The following is a 23,004-nucleotide window of genomic DNA, read 5'->3' as shown; positions in this document are numbered from 1 at the left end:
TCCCTTGCCCACTTCTGACAACTGCAGGTCCTCTCCATAAAATTGGTCCTGATGAGCCAAAACTCTTGCCTGGAACGTGAAGGTGCCCTTTCCAGAGCCAGAGGAGAGAAATCACTTCTCATTTATTCATTACCTTTTTTTGGGCAGTTTTTGGTCCAATTTCAAGTGCCCGGCTCAGCTTTGCTCCACCGGCAGCCGAGTTACACCAGGGGATGGTATTTACCTTATGGGATACACAGATAGCATTTCCCTCCTCTGTTGTGATTAGATTTAGGAGCTGCTCAGAACACAAGCAAATAAAGAGGGGATAGTAGAGACACAAATAAGGTAAAAGGTTATGTATAAAATCTGAGGAGGGTAGGAGAGAAACATCCAGCACCTCACACCCACTAGAAGACCTGAGGACTGTAATACATCCAGGCTTTAAAAAAATAATAAGTAAATAAACCAAAAGCAAGTGTGAAATCTGCTCTGTCAGAAGTTGAGGAGATTTTCGGGACTGGTTATTTGCACTCTGACCAACTGCAAAAGGCTTCTAAGAGTCGTGAGGAGTTCAGCGAGGCTTCCCGCAGGCCAGCAGGTTGAGGAATTTAACACAGAAGTTCACTGCAAAGCCACGAATTTACAGCAAGGTCCAAATCTCTCCCTGCCCACTCCCTCCACTCTCCGCCCCGGCCGCGATGCAGCGCTCAGGTGGGCCCGAGCGCATCCTGGGATGCAGGTTTGGGCAGCAGATGTCCCAGCTGACCCCACAGCAAGGAAACAGCTGTGCTAATCCACTCACAAACGCCCTTGGGATAAAGGTCGTGGCCACTTGTTGTACAAAATATTCCCTGGAACAATGGTTCCTTGTTACTTCCTTATTAGCTGTGAACGTAACTTTAAGATTCCTTAAAAAAATCTTAAAAGCTGAACTGTGTGTAAATAACTAAGTGTGGTGTTTTTCGAATATTCTCTTTTCGTCACAGGGACTCACTGGGTCTACTTTACACTTTTCAGAGACTAAGGAAGATTTTGGTCCTGGGTTTTGGCATCAAAGCGCGGATTTATGAAAACCTGCCCATCCAGCCCTCCGAGCGGAGCGCCAGACGTTTCATTGTTCTGCCCGTCTGCTGACAGAGGTACTCTGTGCTAAAAAGCACACTGAGGATTTTTCAATGACCCGGGGGGCAAAGGTCGCTTATTATAAATGGATAATGAGACCTAATGCAATGTTCCGAGTGTGGACAAAGAAAGGGTCTATCCATAGCCCCTTGTGACTTGGTCATTCAGGCTTTTATTTCCCCTGCACACTTAATGGAGCCAAACAATCGGCAGAAATGCTATACAGGAGCGGAGAGGAACTGCTGCTTTCTACCTCTGATAGACAGATACAAATAGTGACCCTGAACCGGCGCCAGAACTCCTCTCACCACTGACGTGGCAGACAGATGTAACATTCACCCTCACCCCCCATTTAGCCATTTGCTGGCAATTAAAGTCCCTGACGGCAGCGAGGGCACATCAAACCGCGGGCTGCGCGGCGGGCCAGCCCGTCGCGGTGCTGCAGGTAAGCGCAGGCAGAGAATGCCCTTTCAGCCTGGGCTTAACAGGGGGAAGCTAACAGGTGTCTCGGGCTCTTTTGTCCGAATCCCGGGTTGACTCCGTTTTTTCAGAAGCTTCATTGAGTAGCTTCAGGTAGAATAAATCCAGAAGGCAAATAAAACTTCAAAGCAGATCAGACAGACACAGATTTCTCTGTTAATGACATTTTTACTATGTTCTCTAGATTATTTTTTGTCTTTAGCATTTATTATTCTCCTCTCATGCACATTCCGCACCCGTCTTAAAGAATTCCTATTACGCGAATTAAAACCTGAATTAAAAGTCTCCACTGTAATTCAAATAATACAAACTCATTATTTTGTCGGAACTTAGCCACCACTCATTCTTCTTCCTTTAAAAAGTTTTCAGCACAAAAGCATTTGAAATGTGCAGTGTTTGAGCTGGGTGATCCACTCCCACACCTGACTATAGCATGTGGGATCCATGTGATCTCTGTATATAAGCACTGGTACCCATGGAAAGGCTTTTGCTCAGCCTCTCTTTGCAATACATTGCTTAAGGGCATCTCGGGGGTCACACTTGCAAGGCCACCAAGCGCTCACGATTTGGCTATACAACAGCCTCACAACTTTGATGTGTATCAGAAACGATATCTGCTACTCTACCATTACTAATACAGAGTGCATCAAAGAGCTGGACCCAATTTCAAAGCAGTATATTGGGTAAACAGGGTCCATCTTTTTGAAACACCCCATACAACTGGTTACATGAAGCCCTGTTCTGGAGTAGAACATGTATTGAAACAAATGCACCAAGTCAGAAAGTCATACTTGGCTTAAAACGTGCATGTAAGAGAAGACAAAAAGCTGTCAGCTACTTACAGCCAGCCAGCAGATACTGGTAGTACTGCACGGCATCCGCGGCCAGGAGCAGGGGATGGTTCGCATTAAATGGTGGTTGCAGTTCATTCCACTGAGGAGTTCTGAGGTAAAACACAAGACTATTAATATTTAAGCTAATACAGAGAATGTAAATCAGTGTTTCTGTCATCACATGTAATTATCTATACAAGCTCCCAAAATGTCTGTAATTATTTAAATTAGCTTGTTCGAACACTGCCATACACCACAGGCACTTGAGCAGCACGACCGAACCACGCAGATCGCGAGGAAAAGACAATGCTTGTTTGTTGACTGCAAAAAAAATGACGAGGGCGGTTGTAGCTTCAGTCGGTAAATGCGTTTAGGAGCACTGTGGGTCGTGCTGACGTTATACAAACACACCACAGAACCGGGGAACTTTGCTGTTCTGTTAACTGGTGTTGCTTCCACACTGTGAAGTCACGGAGCATTTACAAACTGTGAAAATAAAGCTGCGTAAAGTCATGGGCTCTTGATCTAATTAGAATTTTCAATTCCATTACAAGCTACTCATTTCAACAATAATGGTCTAGAAGTCTGCGCTGTAATTTTAATTAGGGTGGGCCATTCCTAAATAGCTTGCTAAATCAAGTATTGATCAATCTAGTCCCGCCATAAGCAGCACTAAGGACTACAGGAGCCAAGAAAAATCGATAGAAAAATATTTTCAAACGTCAAAAGCACTGACAACACTTTCTCATCAATTTTTGTTCACTTTCTTCCACATGTCAGGAATAATTTCTTCAGCTGTCTTAAGAAATACTACAATCTTCAGCTACTTCCAGCATAACTTGCCTAGTTCTTCGCAACCCTTCATCGTGAAAACCTCACTCGTGTCTCAGGGCAGAATTCTGTACTTAAACACTATTGAAAGAATTGTTTCTAGTCCTTATATAAAGAGCTAAACTACAATCTGATCATTTAAAATCACCGATTGGTAAGGATCTCTGCTGATCTGTAAGCATGTCCACGTAGCTCCATGTCTACAGAAGCATTTAAATGGCTGTGTCCCAATCAGGCACGTAAGCGCTGATGGAATTCTACAAAAGCTTGCTGTAATAACAATGCTAATAATATGAAGTACAAGGAAGGTGGTACCTGACCAGCGTCCAGCTGGCTCTGGGGCACGTCATCATCTCCAGAGGGGTGTCGTCGCTGATCTTGGGAGCGGTGCTGAGCGGCCGCGGCTCCAACACGTGCTCCACCAGGCTGCCGTAACAGCTGATGATGTACAGCGACTCCACTACAAACTGCTTTGACTGATCTGTTGGCAAGCACAAAGAAAATCTTCTTGCAGAAACAGCAAAGATGTCTTGCCTTTATGTGACTGCAGTCAAGAAACGTGAGGCAAAAGAACCAAAAGGGCTGGAGAGACAGAGAAAATTGTGCAAAGAACAAAATTTGCCCCTTGTTTCAAGAAAGCTCTGAATATCCCCTGTAAGAATAAATGGAACAGAGTTTCTCAGCAAGGTGTGTTCACATTGCCACACACAGGTCTGTACAGTTGTTTTATTGAGTGTCTCACCTTTACCTTACAGCTTTTTCAGTGAAACTTCAAGCAGTATCTTTGGATTGAGCGATCAACGTTTGGTTGCTGTCATTATATCATAATAAAAGATCAACGATTTATCTCACTAACTATAATTGTCCTCTTTACCAAAAATACCCCCACTACACTCCCAAAAATCATCATCATCACTGAGTTTAAGGAACAAAAATCTATAGTTAAACATCGTCAGCTCAGAAGTTACAGCAAAATGAGCAAATAGAGAATTTAACTGTAAATGCACCTCCTGTTTGTGTTATATACCAACCTTTTTCTCTTTTCAGACCAAGATTGTTTGCAAACCAGGACCTGGATGATCCGAAGATGGCAGCGACGCAGAATTCTCCTCCCACAGACTTGCTGGGTGAAATCTGGGGAGGTGGTTTGGATTTGCTTGAGGAAAGAACAAAATTGTGAAAGTTAATTCTCAAATATTAAGATGTGCCTTGCTTAGTAGTCATTCTAAGACATTCGTTTAGAAATGGTGAATATCTGCAGTTCCCATAGGATTTAGCATTTACAGATGCTTTCGTGTTTCTTGCTAACAGGCCCCAAATTCCCCTTGATTACTGAACTCATTAACTTGAACAACAGCACTGGCTCATAAAGGAGAATTGGTTGGACTCTTTAAGAGGCCCAATATTGAATATTTGCATTCAATAGAAACAACTTCTGAAGTGAATAAAAACACTGAGAATTTGAAGTCCTTTGGGAATGAAAATGTAGATTCTGGGTCAGTCATTCTAGGTGGTTGATGTTTTCTGGCATTTTCCAAGGAAACCTCCAGCCGAGGGTGACGCTGATCAGCCGTCACTCAGCACAGCCCGGGTGCCATCGGAACCTCGGGAACACGTGTGACACGGGCAAGAGGGACACAGGGAACAACATGCGGGGGCACGAGGAAAGGGAAACAATGCACAGGCTCACGGGTTAAAACAAAGCAGGAATGCTATCATGTAAAAAGATATTCAGATCCACCCTCCTCTGAAACACCACAAAGTGTGTGGAGCACAAATCGCAGTTTATGTTTCATTTAAACACCATTTAGTGCTTGTCCTTACAGAACCTGATATGTAACAGGATGGTTTGTATCCACTCCAACCTGTTTCCAGAGCGTTGCCCGTCTCCTCAGTTACCTGCCAACCCTTCCCTATGACAAAAGCTGTTGAGAAGCTCACACAGGATTCCTCCTTCTCCACATTCCCTTTTTTCCAGCCTTTTAAATTGGATTAATATGTATTTCTCTCTCTACATTATTTCACTGTTCCTTTTCTTGCTACCTCTCCTTCCTTTCCTTTTTTCTTCTTTTAATTCCTTGTTCCACGCTATATCGGCCTGTGACTACACCATCACATTAACACGGTCATTTTTACATAATGATCTTCAATTCTAAGAGTATGAGTGCATATATGTATGTGCTAACCAATTATTTCACGTATCATGATGGAATTAAGCAGCAGAAAAGTATTCTTAAAGAGCAGAAAGCAATTTGAACAGTATGTATAATTATAATGGCACTTAACTCATATTACCCTTTTTTTGTTAATGAGAAATTATTTGTATACAGGTGAAGTGGTTCGACAGAATGAACCAATAGGGATATTAAAGCAAGAACAGATCATGGGCCAACTTAACGTAAAAATAATATAAGAAAAGCAAGTTAAAGAGAATTATTCTAGAAGCTGGGCTGCTCTACAACTCCTGCACCTCCAAACCCCGTGGTTTGGTCTCTTACAGCTCGGTCCTGATCTCACTGGAATAAACGGCACAACTCGCTCTGATCTCAAACGCCTCAGTCCCTTCCACAACTGGACACTACGGGACACGTGGAAAATACGACACGTGGTTACAAACGTACCGTCTCCATCATTACTGCCATGCAACCTCAAACATTTTAAATGGCCTTCCACCTGAACGCACCTAACGCGGCAACTACTGCCTATCACCGGAAATGAGCTCATTTGTGGAAATGGGAGAAAAACTCAGTTTTCAGCCAGGTTCCTGGAGGGGATTTACAGAAAGTGTAACTGAGCTGCCCAACACCTTGTGCCGCGGTTCACTGCCAGTTCTCAGCTGGACTCGCTGGAGCACAGGGGGCTCAGCCAAAAATCACACCCGCACCAAACCCTGGTCACACCTTCCGTTTGGAAGGAAAAAACCCCAAAAAACCCCAAAAACCTTTTGAAAGGAATTCCATCCCACTGCTCAGAGTCAATGGAAAGACTCAGACAAACTTCCATGGACTTAGACCAGTCCTGAAGCTCTTGGACACGCGGGAGAAGCTGGAACATCCCAAAAAAACAACTGCAGTTTACAGTCAGTACCTCTGATATTGAACCACCACAATGCACTTAATATCCAACTGTTCAAACTCCAGCTCCAGGTTATCAGGTCGGAAATCCACGTTCCAAAAAGTTCCCGGCTACAAATATATTACCTTGCTTGCAGTGGTACTTCACGAGCTATGTTAGAATATATTATAATAGTTCAATTGATATTAATACACAGAAGTATTTACTAGCTGCTCAGAAAAATCCAGAAGGGTTTTCTTTCACTTTGAAACAGCCAACTGTCACACAAACAGTATTTTTAACCAGTTCTGTAATAAATTGTGTATTGATAACTATTTTTAGCTCTCACCTGACATGGAGTCAGGGCTGTGAAGATCACTCAGTTCCTAACAAAGCTGCTGACTTTTTGTGTGACTCTGATGACGATGGTTTAAGACAGAAAATGGACCTTTGTCTCGTGGGGGAATTGTGAGGACAACGGCCGGGGAGGATGCGAAGTGCTCAGGTATTTGTTGGTTTGAGTGATGTGAGCTCCAAGGTCACAACATTCAAAGTTACTCTTCCGCAAGCACAGGCTGAAGTCACCGGTTCTGTTGCATTGGATTAGTATCTTTTCGTATTTAAGTGCCACTTATTCTTTAGAATTTTTTTTTTGTTACTTAAAACAAACCCCAGTGTGTTTGGCGCCGTGCTTTCCATTGTGGAGGTTCATTGCAAGCGCTGGTTGTATTTAACCAAAGAGAACTGAAGCTCTCGGGGAATCCACGCTTGCACAACAGCTGAAAAGGGGAAAAACGTGCAAACTTGCTGATAGTACACGCTATTCCCTCGTCCAAATCGTTGATGAATATATTGAATAGTACAGGCCCCAGCACTGCCCCCTGAGGCACTGCACTAGATCCAGGCCTCAACTGGACTGTGCCCCATTGACCACGACTCTCTGGCTTCTTCCCTTCAGCCAGTTCACAGTCACCTCACTACCCGCTCATCCAGACCACACTCCCTCAGTTCAGCTGTGAGGATGCTGTGGGAGACTGTGTCAAATGCCTTGCTCAAGTCAAGGCACATCACATCCACCACTCTGCCATTTCTTCAACCATTAAGTGCGACAGAATCTGGAACCACAACACTACATTTCTGTGGGGTTCCCCGCACTCTTAGTCCCAAGACCTACACTCAACCCAATACAATTCTAAGCAACCTTCGAGGAAAAGGTCCAAGTTACGTTGTATTCACACCATGTCTTTAAGGTGTACATCTTGCAGGGATGCATTGAAATGTTGGTTTCAGTGCCAAAACATTTGCCCTTCAGGAATGATGTTTCATAGCCAGCAAGAGCAGACCTTGGAAAACAAGATTACTCATGTGGTTGAACTTAATCAAGACAAATTAAAAAAAAAAAAAAAGACTAGCACATGATATTGGTTTAGACATAGTTCTGCAAAAACTGCTGAGATGTCAACAAGTCTATTCTGGCAACCATTGTAACTCAGGAATCTTTCATTTTACCACCATTTTACTTCAGCCCCGAGTTTTCATCAATACATTCCAACTCAACTTTGTTTCTTTCAGGAAACCTCCAAAGCCCACTTATTTTCAGTAACAGTAATGCCATTAAGAAAATATATTGTCATGCCATTGTGATATTTTAACAACGTGAAAACTATAAATCCTCATTATTCTGTAGATGCAAACACCCTCTCAGCTTTATAAATGATAACAAAACAATAATGCTGAAGGCAGGTGCTGAATGACTTGTTTCTGCTACGAACTCCTGCTCTTTACTTGCTCTTAGCCTGTCAGCACTTCATAAATTATTCCAAGAATTGAAATTAAAGCGCATTTGGCCTCACTTTTAAAAACGTTTAATTTGAAAGAATCTTCACAACATGCTAACTTTCAAGATTGTCACATATTTTCACTGGAAGGGGTTGCGATGCAGGATGAACTGCAGGGCTGTGGGAATCAACACTGAAACCAAGCAAGTGATGCTAATGGAACCAGAACACCCACCCTTAGGATTTCTGTCCCCCATGAGAAACAACAGCTCTGGATTTGAGAGCCAAGTGGGATAAAGAGTAGCGTTCTCCTTCCCGGCTGGGTATCCCAACTGTGTAACTGCACCAACGACTCCAGGACACCCAGCTGTATTTTCATCCCAGTTGTATCTGTATCTATGGCAGGACTACAGTAGTAATTAAAACCCCTTTTAATGACATAGTTCTTGTTCTGCACCTCAACTGAAGCCAATATTCACGTCATTTGTTACCAACCGCTGACATTCATCTTCCCCAGCTGAAGGGAATGACAATGTCACCCACTAAAGTCAAGTTAAAGCCAAATACCACCATACTTGGGGAAATGTGTGTTGCTGATATGAATTAACTATTCTACCAGAATTTTGGAGGATTATTTCCATTATAAATGGAGGAGCACTGCGATGCAGATATATACGTGTCCAAAGAAAAACAGACATAAACATTTTCCACTGAAATGGCACAAAAAGTGGTGGGAGCAAAAGAAAGAAGAAAATGCAGTCTGAGAATCACACAGTGATTTTATATTCCCAACAAAGAGGCTTCAAATCCATCAGATTCACAAACCCTAAAGCCCTTATCCACAACTCCACAGCTAAACCCACCGAAATGGAAACACAGATGATTGCTGAAGGTAAAAGTTTCATCGAGACTACATAAGCAGCAGCAAGAGAAAAATACTGCATGGAATTTGCAATTGCACAGGCAATTACTGAAAAAGTATATCTGCCTCAAAATACATAAATTTCAATCAATTTATCACCGTGCCTTAAAGAAAACAAAGGCATGTTTCCAGTTGCCAAATGATGAAAACAGCAAGAAAAGGCAGGAGAGGCAATGGTAGGATCCTTTATTCACCAGACAGCAACTGTCAAATCTCCATTCATTTTGTTTACACAATTTTAGGTCTCATTAAGACCTTAATGGAAACAACATGATTTCTTCCCCCACCCAAAGCGTGTTTTTTATCTGCATTTCTCTGCGGGCCAGCAAAGCCCATATTTCTGAGCACTGGCACTAAACAAACCACAAAAGAGTCTTGTGAAAGACAGGCAACAATTTTTGAGTCTATTTCGTATATTCTCCTCTTTAATCTAAGCCTTTTAATCTTGTCTCAATCGAAAACCATTTCTGGTTGACAAGCGTCTCCGCTGCTCCGTGCAGAGACCGACACGTCCATTTCTAAGACAAAACCCATTTGCAAAACTCTCCATCCAGTGCCCTTGCTGTTCTTAGATCATGAAATTCCCAAGTGCTGTGTAAAATACATCTAGAAATGTTCTGAGAACTACTGCAGTGAACAGGTATTTTCTAGGAATAAGGCACCGTCACCTTCTTTTCTTTAGGGTTACATTTAGTGCCTTTGCTTTTCCCAGCTTTGGTTTAGCTCCTGCTTAACAACCCTGTGTCCTAATGGAGCTCCCAGGACGTTCCTTCTGCTGCAGACAGAGACACAGGGGTGATACATGGGGAACAAACTGTGAGTGGTAGGAACAAGAGCCACACACAAATATTCTAACAGATATGGGTAGATATTGCTAACAAGTGTCTTAGCTAGACTTAAAATTAAAACCAAACAAACAAAACCCCAACAAAACAACACAAAAGCCACACACAACCCCCCCAACAACAACTACTAATAAAAAATATCTATCTATCTATCTATCTATCTATCTATCTATATCTCCTAGCTGAAAGTTTCTACATTTTCCAAGTTGCAAGATGCCCAAACTTCTTCCATTCTTGCTGCCTGACCCCCTTTGGTAGCACTATGTGCATCCTGAACCAAGCTCCGACACATCAAAACTTGTTTACATCTCTTTTCTTCTGTCTCTACTTTTGTAACATGCTGCAAGTTTACATATTAAAACCAAAATCCCTTTGTATTTCTATCTCATATATCCTGATTTTAGCAGAACTGTGGTTTATTTTTTCCCCCAGTGTGATGAGCTTGTTTTGTTATGATTCTGCAGTGCCCGTTTCACTTGCTTCATCTCTCTTCCGGCAGCACTTTGCTCACTGCTGATCTGGCTCATTTTCAAGAGGCCATCACTGATGGTTTCTGTCTGTAAGCAACTCAGCGCTACAGTAATAAAGGAAGCTATAGAGGAAAAATAGAGCATTGCTTTGGAAAGATATTGTCATAATTTTTGTCCACTGGAAAATAATTCATTTTCTCAACTTTTCTGCTACTTAAAAATTAAATACCCTCTCAAAATTAAAAGAGAAAAAACCAAAAGCGAATGCATTTCTTTGACAATGCTTGATGGTGAACACACATCCATAGTTGAAAAGTGAAGTTATGCAGTGCTTCCACCTATGGATCAGCCATGCAAGCAAACGAATAAAAAAAAGAGAAATCCCAAATTAAAAAGTCTAAGCACAGAGTTATTTTCAGTGAGGACAGCAAATGAATTATAGGCATGCTGGGTTCGAACCGGGAACTCACCATGGAGCTTTTATGGAAAAACATCCTGCTCCAAACAGGTAAGGTCTTCACGTAAAGGGGAAAAATGCACAGAAATTAGATGAGAACTCAATTACCAACAAGTACAGTGTATATCATGCTATTCAGATTTATGCAGAAGGTAAACAAAAGAGTTTTTTATCACCGTTCATGATGCCCTGAAAGAAACGAGACCTTGAATTAACCAACATGCTGATGCTCACGGAACGGCCCCCGGCCAATGCAAACCCACGGGAGGGACTCGAACCCCGGGACTGAGGTTGGGCACAGCTCAGGGCTCCTGAGACCTGCCGACAGCCTTCAACGGACAGTACACGCAGAACTCGGAGAAAAAGGCAATTAGCATCAAAAGCAACAAATAGGTGGGTGTTTGCTGTGAAACACTGAAGGTCTGAGTGGGACAGTTCTAGAAATGGACTGAAAAGAGGCAAGTCCTACATAAAAACAAGCACAGGTACAAGCACAAGCTTTTCCAGGAACTGACTCAGCCCTTTTCCCGGGACAGAAACACACTATTTAATTAAAAATCTTTGATGACACAGCAATCATATTCCCCCACCTGCAAGCTTGCACTGAATGCGGGCAAGAGAACCCTTCGCTATTGCAAATTTATTTGATGTCATTAATATGATCCGCAGAGTCACCACACTCCGTCCCTGAGCTGAACACCGTTCTAACGGCTCCAGAGAAGATCAGCCCGTTGCACCGTTGAGATATTTCATGGAAAGGTGAGTCTTCTACACAATCCATAGCCAATATCATTTAAAACCTAGAACCTGTCTAGTGTCAGTGTGGAGAGCCATGGGCGAGCGGTCGAATCTGACTGGGAGCTTAGAATTTCTCATCTATAATCCTGGATGTTTTGGCAAATCCCTTTTTCCCCTCTCTGCCTCAGTTTCTCTGTCGGCAAGAAGGAGGTAAATGACATTTAGCTGAGCTCATCAGAATATTTCAGAAGATAACAAAGGCCTTGTTTTAAAACTTTTTGCACAACATACTATGTTGACCTGATTACATACTATGTTGACCTGATACTATGTTGACCTGATAACAAATTATCTCTGTTTTAATTACAAATTGACCCAGGTGGATACGTGCTTCAACGGAAGGCTTTGTTTGTTTTTAATGTATCATGAAGTAACTGTAATTGGATGTCACAAGACTATACTAGAGTCTCAAAAGGCGTGCGAGACAAATCGCCACTCCCTCTATCCTCACGAGATCTCGTTTCTTTTCAGATGACCGTTTTTTCTCCCTATGATATTTATATAAGCAATAGTTTTTGGCTATTCCCTTCACCCAGTGCGGATTGTTCGCCGAGAGAGAGGGGGATGTAGGAATGAGAACCCAGCCCTGAAGAGACAGCAGCAGATGGGCTGCGCTGGGCGACAGCACCAGAGCGACGCCGCGAAAACCCACAGCGAGGGAGACGTTCCCCAGGAGAACCACGGAATGAGGCTGATTTGCCACTCCAAACTCCAACAGAAACCTCTCGGCTGATTGTGAGCTTCGGCAAAAAATTGAAACATCCTTCGATTTTGTGTTATCATGTTTAGTAAAAACTACTTGAGCTTTCAATAAGCTGCGCCATACCCACCGACTTGAACCCTCATCACTATGTGCTGCCTTAGTGAGAATCCTTTCATAACTAGTGACATCTGAACAAAGTTTAATGCGGATAAATGTATTTCCTATCAATTACAAATCATTACAACAGTTGTTTTATTACCAAAATGTATTATAAAAGCTAAAGGTGACCCACAAACAAGTGAGCAATGGGCTGGAATGTCTGGGTGCAGCACGCAGGAGAGCTGCCCTGCCTCTGTAGTCTTTACCTTCAGTTTTTCATCTTTTTCTTGACTTTTTTAGTTGCTTTTTCCTACTTGATTGTATCATGACATCATAACTTTGCACTCCCTGTTTTTGCTTGCTTCAGTAGTAGAACCTGGGCTAAATTAAGCTGAGTCAAAAACCAACAAATGGGTATCAGAGATATTCAGTACCTATAATATAAAGACACTAAAATGATAAAATTGCATCAGACACTTCAGGTACTTTCTCCCTTCCCTGTTGAGGGTGGAATGAGGGATGGGATGAAGAATGGATAGAGTTCCCTGTTTAAAAACACACTCTCTAAATCTTTTGGATGGACAAAAAAAACCAGAACAACCAGTTTTATTCCTTCACCTACACGGTACTTTGGATGTCTCTGTTTTGACAAGACCCAACTAATGCAGGTTCCATCCTGGTGTCACTAGAGCTGTAATGAATCTGAGCATGAAGTATGATACAAATATAACAACCACATCCCTGGAGAGAGAGAAAACAAGTGCTGCTGTCTGAGAAGCCAACTTTGACAAGAGTTTTTCTTTCGGGGCAATTATTGTATCTTTTATTTCCCTCCTTCTTATTAGAGCTCATCTGTGTCCCCACGTTCTTCCAAAGGGGAAACTCACTCCAACTCAAGCCACAAGCACAAGGAACGTTTATAGAGCTATTGCAAAGCACAAAGCTGTCTTCAACACCCCCTGATTCACGGCTGGTTATAGAGCAGCATGAGACGGATCGTACAGTTCCTCCCCTTTCAAATCTATAAGCTCTTTGTGAACGAGCAATGAATTAACCCATTCACCAGACTTGAGAAGGAACTCAGCATTACTATTAAAATTTTGAGAGGGAAACTGAGGCACAGATATAGAAAGACTTATTAAATCTAGCTTTTTTTACTGTCTTACGCCCCCTAAATTTAAAGCTTAAGACACCTCCCTACTCATCAGTGTTGGAGCCCCTTTGGGAAAACCTGTCTGTCCCTTGGCGTGTGCTGACAGCACGAGCTGCGGGAAAGTGACTCAATGGGATGACAAAATACAGGGACAAAACCAAAGCGGCTCGTGGAGGTGCAGGAATCACAATGAGAGACCTGAACAAGCAAAGGAAGAAGCCGAGGGCAGGGAACAAGGACACGAGCGGGATGGCAACGCTGGGAGGTACTGAGCGCTGAGACCTGAGTCTCGCTCAGAATAAGGGAGTTTAATGACTGATCGGAAAATGTTCCAAACCCTACAAGTTTGAATGAGGAAAAAAAAGCATCTGTGATGAGCAGCGCACAACGACACAACCCCAGATTCTGGGCTTTCATTCCCATAGGGCTCCAGCAAACACTTTTAAAAATTTACTGCCATTCCACTTGTCAAGTAAAATGACGCGCTCTGCAGCTCTGCAGCTCTGCTTGAGACAGACGGTTTTAAGAGCACCGATCAGTCCTTTCAGTACCTGAAAAATATTTTGCTGTCTTGGAGACGAGCAGAAAAAAAAACACAAAAAACCCCCCGCAACTTGATTTTTTGGTTAAGAATCCACAAAAATTTAATTAAGATGTCTAGCATTAAAAAGGCTTTTGATATGTTAATAGTAAACTGACAAATCCAGAACTGCTGATTATTACGGTATTCTTTCAGTCTGGCTTTCGACTTCTAGAAATGTATTGCGAGAGATAAAATGTTTAATTCTTTAAAAGCAGGGGATGTGCTCTGAGGGACCGGAAAACCCGCCGGATAGCGAGTCCGTGTCCTGGGATCGCTGCGCGAGCACACGGTTCAGCAGCTGCTCCCGCGGGATCCTCGTTCCCCGCAGCGGCGCTCAGAGGTGCTGCCCACGTAGGTGTAAATACATCTGTCCGCTGCCATTCGCCGCGATTCGCGCCTCCCACACTTCCAGGGAGAGGCAGATGGTCCCTGTCCTGTCTAAATATTACACTGTACAGACTCACATCGCTATGTGTTTCGAGAAATATGAGGGCAGATGTTAAATATGTTAAACACACGCTTTGCCCCCTGGAGGTTTAAGTTAAGGCTGCTGTCTCAATTTGGTCATTTTAGGCACGCCAGGCTTCTCGGATCCCAGGCATTCCTCTGAAATCCCTGCTTTCAAATGCGGCTTTTCATGTTAATTTTGTGTACTTTCATCCAATTTCTTGGACGCAGAACAAATGAAGGAAGCGCTCAGCTTCGCATCACACATCTACGCGGGGTTCGCTGGAAATGGTGATCCTCATTCATGAAAACTCTATTTACACAGCGGGGTATTTCCCATGACGGTGGTTTTCCCCCTTACATAAGCCTCACTAATACTTTAAATTTAATTAGTTTTAAAAATTACACAAAATAATAGGACAGGGACAGTTCATGAACAGTCAGATTTACTTAAAGAAAACTATGACTATGAGCACTCCCTGAATATGTTTTTGATATTTAAGAATAAAACATTAAAATAATGTGGATTTATTCAATTTGCAACAGTTGCAGGCAAGTTTGCTGGTATCAGCCCAGCATCAAGGAACAGCCTTTGTAAAGGCCGCTGTGTGAATTACTATTGTAAAGCACACGATTTTCCAAAGCATCATCCTGGGCACCGCTCACCCCACCTCACCTTCCCCCGGCAGAGCCTCAGGTGGCTTCTGATTTCCCTTCTGTCTTGTCCCTCCCAGTTCTAAGTGTCTATTCAACTTGTAGGACCAATAGAGCCCAGAATAACATTTCTGTCCTTCTCCAACTGTCCACTTTGAGTGACCTTCTTGATATTTTCCCTGTGTCAAGAGCTGTAATTCCTGCACACCCTCCTCTCCCTGCTCCTGCCTCCCCTCCCGTCCTCGGCCGCGACACTTCTCTATACTTCCAAAATTCACCCCATTGCTGGCACAATCTTTGTCCCTAACCTGCGTTTAAGAGGTAAGCAGGAAATAAACAAGCAAAAATAAGCAATTGAAATGCAGGTGTGGAAGAAGTTAAAGCACATCACCACCCTCATGCTGTTTCTTTACTGTTTCATAAGTTCCATTCGCAATTTTCTATGAAGCTCAGGAACTGATGTGCAGAGAGCAACTGTGTGTTTGCAGCTCAACGTTTGGCTCAACAAGCCGCATGAAATTCCTGTTTCCAGCAGTGAGAACAGGACTGGATTGTTAGATAGACATGTACACAGCCACACATATATATGCGAATACATATATAGCCTTCAGATCATCGCCATGCGTATTTAGTGCACTAAACAAAGCAATAACACATTTTACAGGGTGTCCTGAACGCTCAAGCACAGAATATGGGAATTACTCAGGGAGAGGGGGAACGTCTATGAGCTCTCGCCTGAAATATCATTCCCGGTTCACAAAACACAAGGTAAAATTCACCTCCCTGTCGGGGTTTGAGCAAGAAAGCACCGAAGCGAGCGAGACAGCGCCTGCACCCGTCTGCCAACACAGGGAAATGTTATGAACCTGTAGGACTCGCAACTGTTTCAACCAACCACACACCATACGCCATCTATTTTTCTTAAAAATGTAAAAGCAATCTGTAAATTAATTGACTTTCAACTAGAAAATAGTCAGGGATTTGACCAACAAAAAGGTGAGAGGGAAATATACATATATATATATATATATATATATAATAATCAGCCAGTGGCTTTATGCATTAATAGCAAAAAAAGATTCGAAATTTAGCAAGAGAAAAATATCAACTGCTGAACAGTATCAATTTACTTAAAATTGTTTAGAGAGCTCACAAAATCTTCTTAGTTATTACAACGTATATGTATTTAGCAGAGATATTTTGAAGTGCTTTATCGTGGCACAGGGAGAAGTACCAAAGTGCAGCTGGCTCCGGAATGGAAGTCCACACGTGAGTCTCATAGTACAGAGCAGGCACTTCAGAGGAAAAATAAGGTCAAGAAAACAGCGGGATTAAGTTTGCTCTTTCTACTCAACCTGGCTTACTGGCTTTCCATTTCTGATAGGCAAAAATAATTTCTGCTTGAAAAGTTTGGAAATCAAAATAAACAAATGTACTAGAAAAAAAAGGCAAAACCATAACTTATTCTGATTGAATACAGCTCTGCTTGTGTTCCATACCAGTTCCTGGTGTGAAACTTCTCTTGCTGTCAGCGTACAGTATTTCCCATATGGCAGACTGCACGGGAACGACCCACCCAAACGAATCCTCCTCAGTTTTGAGACATTTGGTTTCAGGTTTTCTTTACTTATCTGATGCTGCTTTTCTTGTCTCCTCTTCCCCCACCCCCATTCTGTTGCCATTAAATGACACGGAGCAAAATTAAAAGAAGGAATAAAACTAAGCACCACTAGTAACACGAACTATTTGCAGATTAGTAATAACGACCGTTAAGAAAGGTTAGTGCAGAGACACTCACCCTGTGCGCTTGGTGATGGTCCCCAGAGTCATCGGCTGCTTGATCTGAGCGAGAGGCAGCACCACGGTCAGACTTGGAAGGGGCAGCAGTCGAGGGTTCCCAGGATTGTTGTTTGTGAAGTTGTTGTAAGTGTCTTGGCTGTTCAATTTACCTTGATGGGATAGAGACGTAATAAAACACATTACTGGAATTTTTTCCTCCATTTATCATCACTAACGACTACCTGAGATAAGCCTCTTGCAAGTAAAAACATATCAAAAACGTATCTTTAAAAGTCATCTCCATGTAAAAAACAAATGACAATAGAAGTAGCAAATAAATTTATATATGTGGTTAAGATCTCCTTGCATGGAAGGGAAATGATTCATGCTGCTGCTGCTTGCCTGACAGTTCTGTGCCCCTAAAAGTTTCCAAGTTCAATTTGAAGACCAAGCTCTGGATTCCAATTCTCTATTTAAAAACAAAAATAATATCTGGAAGGGAACTATTTTCCTAAGGTACCACATACAGTGTCGGTGACTGAAAGTCCTCAAAAGGTTGCTCCTGTTGTCGCTACGGATAAAGGCACAAATAAGAGTTAATCTGCTGAACTCAGCCTGGAGGAAAATCACAAGAAACTACATATAAAAAAAAAGCCAAGCTACATGTAAAAATTACAAAAGTATCAAAAGAAGCAACAAACCTTATGTTGAGAGAAGAAGAAAACAAAGTGTAGGTACTTCAAAAAGGAAGGGGAAAACCTAACAAAATGATCCCACCAAGCCTAAATTTAGCTTGTTTCAAAGAGGCCTGAGCTGGATTTGCGCCCGGTCCAGATACGCTTTCTTACTTTCTGCATCATTCTGTAGTCACAACCTTTCATTTTTCAGTTAGAAAAGGAAACTAGCTACAAATTTCATGGACGGCAAAGAAAGAAACGTGAAGAAACCAAAGAAAGAAGTTAAACAAAAAAAGGGGCCAGTCTGTTTATAACAGAATCAAAAGTACTTAAAACAGACAAGCAACCATGAATTAAAAGGTTTAGATCATTAACTTGTTTTTCTGTGTTCCTATAATGCTGTGAAACGCTGGCTTTGTTCTTAATCAAAAGGGAGCCATATTGGGAATTAGGTTCCTAAACAACCGATGCATTCTACAGAGATATTATACAAATCCCAGGCCAAATCCATACGAGCTGACTGAAGAGCAGGCGCCTTTTTTCAAGGAAGAAAAACAGCACAGAAAAGGGTTTCTCACAGGAAGCTGCCTGAAAAGCCTTAATGGTACTTCAGATGGATTGAAAATAGGAAAAGGAAGGCGGAAAAATCTTAATGAATGTCTCATCATCCTAAAGACACTCAATGCTTCCTTTACTCTTCTTTTAATACTATATAACTGTAAGCTTAGGGGTTTTATTTGTTTTTTCTCCAAAGTCCAGAGGCCTCTGCATCTTAGAAAAGCACAATAACAAAAATGATGAAATTACAAAGTGTGTTTTGTGTTAAGTATCCGCCCCGAACATTGGTCAATACATTTTAAGAGAAATAGCAAGGCTTTAATGAATAACAAGCCTATTCAAGCCTCAGAGAGCAGATTTCACTAATAGCAATTTTCCTGCACCAACTCGGAGTAAAAAGAAACAGGAAAGGCGGAAAAATATTAAAAAAGAGCTCAGTTTTAAATTCAGACTGAGATGAGATGAATTTTTTTTAAGATTAGTTTCATAACGCATTCTTGGTTCTTGCAGAAAGGAGTGTGAATGCTTTTCTGCGTTATTGTCTAATTAGTTACTGTTGCATGTAATCAAGGCCGCTCTGCAAGTCTCCTGCTCTCCTGTGTTCCCCCTGAGCCACGGCGGCCACAGGGGGGGCTCCAAATGCCTGTAATTTGTTTTCTTTTACTTGTTAGGAATATAATGATTAACTACGAACTACTGAACCAAATGACTGTGTTGTAACAGTCTCTCTCGAGCCACATTTAATTACTCAGTGCCCTCTGCTCCCAATGCCGGGGAGTTTTCCATATGCAAAACCTTCCGTTGATTCAATAGAATATTTGCATGCAGAGAAATGAGGCATTTACACATGTCCTTCCTACGCAAGGATGAGCTGCTCTATTTCCATACAAGTTGAGGAATCCTGAGGCACTTAAGGATTCTCACGGAACTGCAGCATTAAGCCCTCACTTAAGAGTTTTTTATTAATTGTAGCAACAACATCCTACAAATTTCTAGGCTCAGCGTTGCCTGCTGAGACACAAAGTCCCATCAGCGCGGCCTCAGGACCCGTTTGCTCAAAATCTGCAACAAAACCGCCATCGTATCATCCACCCAAAACACGAGCCACATGTTATCCCACAAATACTCGAAGGGAAAACGGATTGAGGATAAAAGTGAAGAAAGAAAACAACAATGGGCTTTGTTGTCAGGCAGAGGGGCCTATTCCCAAACCAGCCATCACTAACGGCCTCGCTGCCACCGCCGAGAAAGGGGAGGCCCGAAAGCGCCGGACAAAAGAAATCCCGGCAGACAAAGAAATAACAAATTAAATGCGCCATTATAAAACACAGATGCTACAAGGAAAATAAACTTCACAAGATTTACTGGGTTTTGACAAAGCTGGATGTCTGTGGAAAAGACATCAGGAGCGGCTCCCAGGTCCGGCCTGGCCGCGCTCCCTGTCACCCGCCGCCAACCACCGTTGTGAAGTTATCGATGGCTACAAGTTTTATTTATGATTATTTTCTTTACAACTACGGCTAAACCTATACGATACTCTTCAGGGATGAACGCAAGTTTTAAACATTGGATCAAATCACACACTTCTGAGTTTTCAAAATGTATTTTTGGATATGAAAGGGAAACGTGCCAGACTTGGTAGCTTGTGACAGTGGATAAAAATATTCAGTAATCGAAAGGAATTGGTACAGTAAAATTGTCCTCTTCCCATCAACTTAGAGCCTTGATGAATTCAGAACTAAGGTGCGATCCAGCACCTCTCGGTGTCATAATAAAATGATTCTACGCTGATGTTTTTTTCCAGTTTTCTTTCGTTACTCCCATACAAAAAGCTTAGTAACGCAGTGTTATTAGCATTCAAACCCCACTTGATCAGCATTTATACCTCACAGTATTTAACAGACTGCATTTCAAAGTGTGCCACGTAGCCTAGTGACATTAACACTACATATAAACATCTTTAATTTGGTAAATAAAAAGGCAGTAACTCCAGGCTACGCAATCATGGGCAGGCCGAGTTACACAAAAATGAACTGTGTTTGGCCATTATTTCTGTTCAGTGCAATACTGAAGATTCCTCAACTAAACAGTCACCAATCGTCTAACGCAAGGGAAATAAAACCATTTCAAACCGGCAGACAGAAAAGGGCAGGAAAAACAGAAGTGTCATGGATGTGGCGGTTTATTTTTGCTGTGCTTTTTATCCAATACACAAAGTTTCCTGGATGAGAATGGAAAGCTTCCCAGCTTCAGTTCCAAGACTTTCACCCCGGTTTCTGACCTTTTCTCAGCCATGTTCCGGTATAATCTGTAATGGGCTGCAGTCGGAAGAGGAAACAGCGGCGCCCTGGTGAGAATCGCTGCCTTGTGACCCGAGCGGAGAACCCGCGCTGGACGCCCACCCAGCGCCGCCACTGCCGGTTACTGCCCGAGCGGCGCTTTTCTTGTACCTTTTGTCTTGTTCAGTGAAACATGGTTTATCTTTCTTTGCAAAACATCGCACATTTTCCTAGAAAAAGTCAGGAATCTAATTGTTTTAGTTAGTGATCGCTTCTAAATTAAAGTTGCGTTGCAATTTCCTTGAATTGTATCCTACCCAATTTAGGCTCATTTCACACCCTAACCCTAAATATTTGCAATACAATCAGATCCACTGAAGAAAATTATGTATTAGCTACAGCACGTACACACGTATCATCTAGCAAATTTTTCTCTCAGCTAAATTGGTTCAGGTCCAAAACCTATCACAAACTTGATCCCATTGAAATGCACGGGAGAAAATAACGCAGTTGTTTGTTTTCATAATGTTCTAAAACCGCTCGATCCTGAACCTTTTGAAATACAGTTACATTAAGGCTCATTATTACCCTAAGAAAGCAGAACTTCCGCTGTGCATCCAGGGAAGGCGCGTGGTGGGTAGAACAGAGAAGGAACCACCGTGACCCCTTTGCCACCCGTCACCTCTACCTGGCCAAAGATGGATTAGGAAAGACCAGTTCAAACCTCGAGCTGGGATTTGAACCTGTCATTTACTTCAAGAACCAGTGATGTACGGCTGGCCATTTCGCCTCCCTCCTTGTGTATTAATTCTTTTGCCAGCATGGAAAAGAAACGACATTGACAGTGAAGGGGAATCAAAAAGGAGAAGCAGCCACTTCTGCCAGAGCCCAGATACCACGGCCCCTCTCACCAGCAGCTGCAGGGACATCCACAGGGTAAAAAATACCTCCTTCAAAATCTGACACAAATATCTGCTGCTTCCCTTGCTGCTTCCCCTCCTCATTTTGGACAGATACCAGCCTGCTGTGCTAAAGTTCCTCAAAGAGCTGCACAGTGCCTTTTGCCTTGGAAAACAACCCCTCCACCACCACGCACACAACCCTCGCCTAATCATCATCTTTCGAGGTCGATTTAACTAAAAATATTGTCGGTGCAAAGCTCAAGTCCATTTATGGGCAAAACTCTCCTTGAAGACACAACAGCACCACAAGTTGGTTTCCAGATGTTGGCTCCGGGCTTAGCGCAGCCATAACATGGCAGCAGCAACACTTCGGCTGGTTTCCACTGATGGTTACCAGCAAAATCACCCAACATGGCCTTTCTGCTCTTAGATCACCTCCCATGAACGGCAGCCACAGGCAGCGAGGGGTCCAGACATCATCATATCTGCACCAGACCTTGCACCTTCAACGCTTCACGAGTTAAAAACCGGCATGATTAGTCTCTTGTAACTACTACGGGTGTAGTTATGGAGTATTTTGTGAACCAGTGGGAAGGTGCAATGCCAGGCCAGCCCTGGAGCAGAAGCTGTGGCTGGAGCAACCACGGCCCTGGACTGTTGCAAACTCTTCCAGGAATGGGCTACGTGAGCTCCAACTTCACGCTCCACTAACCTGGTTACTGTACAAGCAGCTTCCAGGTGCCGGGTAGAGATTCTGTTACTCCAGTTTCTTGCACACGGGAATTTTACTAACAGGAACAATGATGAAGCGCTTGAGAAAAGCGGTATGTAGGATTACTGCCCCTTGTCATGTCTATCAGTCATAATTCATATCAACACAGCTTTCAGCTCAAAGCCGTCTTTCAGGGATGACTCCGAGCTGCTGCAGCATTGTGAAATGTAGAAAATAGGGGCATCTCAGACTTCTCTTCCAAATGATACAGAATAAAATCGCCATTATGTACCCTTTATTTTTTTAATTAGGACAACAGAGTCAGAATAACTGGTCAGCTTGGTTAGAAACTGCACAATGACTGGTCTGGGAATTTCGGAAGGACACCTTTGTGTGCAGCTGTGTTGGGTGAGGAGGTAGGGACAGTTTAATAGCAGCTCCTTCCCCAAAGGGCTCGGCATAGCATATTAGAATTTATATGGACGATAAACTACACGTTAATACATTCGGGGTTTTTTTTTTACCTACGCCTTTATTTCGCTTCCTCTGGCTGCAACAATTTGCTCAAATATTTTAGCATCCGAATTCAACCCAGGTTGAACACACAGTATTTATCGCAAGATATGCAAAAAAAATAAAAGTGCCTTGAGAACCACTACATATGAGAAGTTGATAATAATATCCATGGATAATGATAATAAATGGCTTGTCTGAGACACCCCCAGAACAGGAACCGGAGCAGAGCGCAGCGATCTCTGCGCCCCCGCCCGCCGCACCCCTCGGCTGCTCGGCTCTTTTCCCCATGACCGCTCAGGATGTTTTCTGGCTCTGTGACAGCATCGTGACTCAGGTCATGAGAAGTGTCAAAGATGCATTTCCTTGAGAT

General features: G+C 42.7%; 1 protein-coding gene across 15 annotated transcripts in view; it reads right to left on the bottom strand.

Moving 5' to 3' along the window:
- BCAS3 (BCAS3 microtubule associated cell migration factor) overlaps positions 1 to 23,004 on the bottom strand; it is a 284,160-nt gene that overhangs the window by 180,437 nt on the left and 80,719 nt on the right. For 8 of the 15 annotated variants that reach the window (XR_010467329.1, XM_065036752.1, XM_065036755.1 and 5 more), the window contains exons 16-20: positions 17,010 to 17,160; positions 10,788 to 10,832; positions 4,280 to 4,404; positions 3,564 to 3,729; positions 2,427 to 2,527 (exon numbers count right to left, since the gene is read on the bottom strand). Coding sequence is in view for 13 of the 15 variants with exons in the window: in XM_065036752.1 (XP_064892824.1) it covers positions 2,427 to 2,527; positions 3,564 to 3,729; positions 4,280 to 4,404; positions 10,788 to 10,832; positions 17,010 to 17,160 (588 nt within the window). In the remaining 2 variants the exon portion in view is untranslated. The remainder of the gene's footprint in view (positions 1 to 2,426; positions 2,528 to 3,563; positions 3,730 to 4,279; positions 4,405 to 10,787; positions 10,833 to 17,009; positions 17,161 to 23,004) is intronic. The other 7 variants (XR_010467330.1, XM_065036754.1, XM_065036756.1 and 4 more) reach the window with 1 other exon arrangement.

This window comes from Columba livia, chromosome 20, assembly GCF_036013475.1.
Source record: "Columba livia isolate bColLiv1 breed racing homer chromosome 20, bColLiv1.pat.W.v2, whole genome shotgun sequence".
NCBI classification, from domain to species: Eukaryota; Metazoa; Chordata; class Aves; order Columbiformes; family Columbidae; genus Columba; species Columba livia.
The sequence above is the reverse complement of the archived record's forward strand: the minus strand, read 5'-3'. Positions and strand labels throughout refer to the sequence as shown.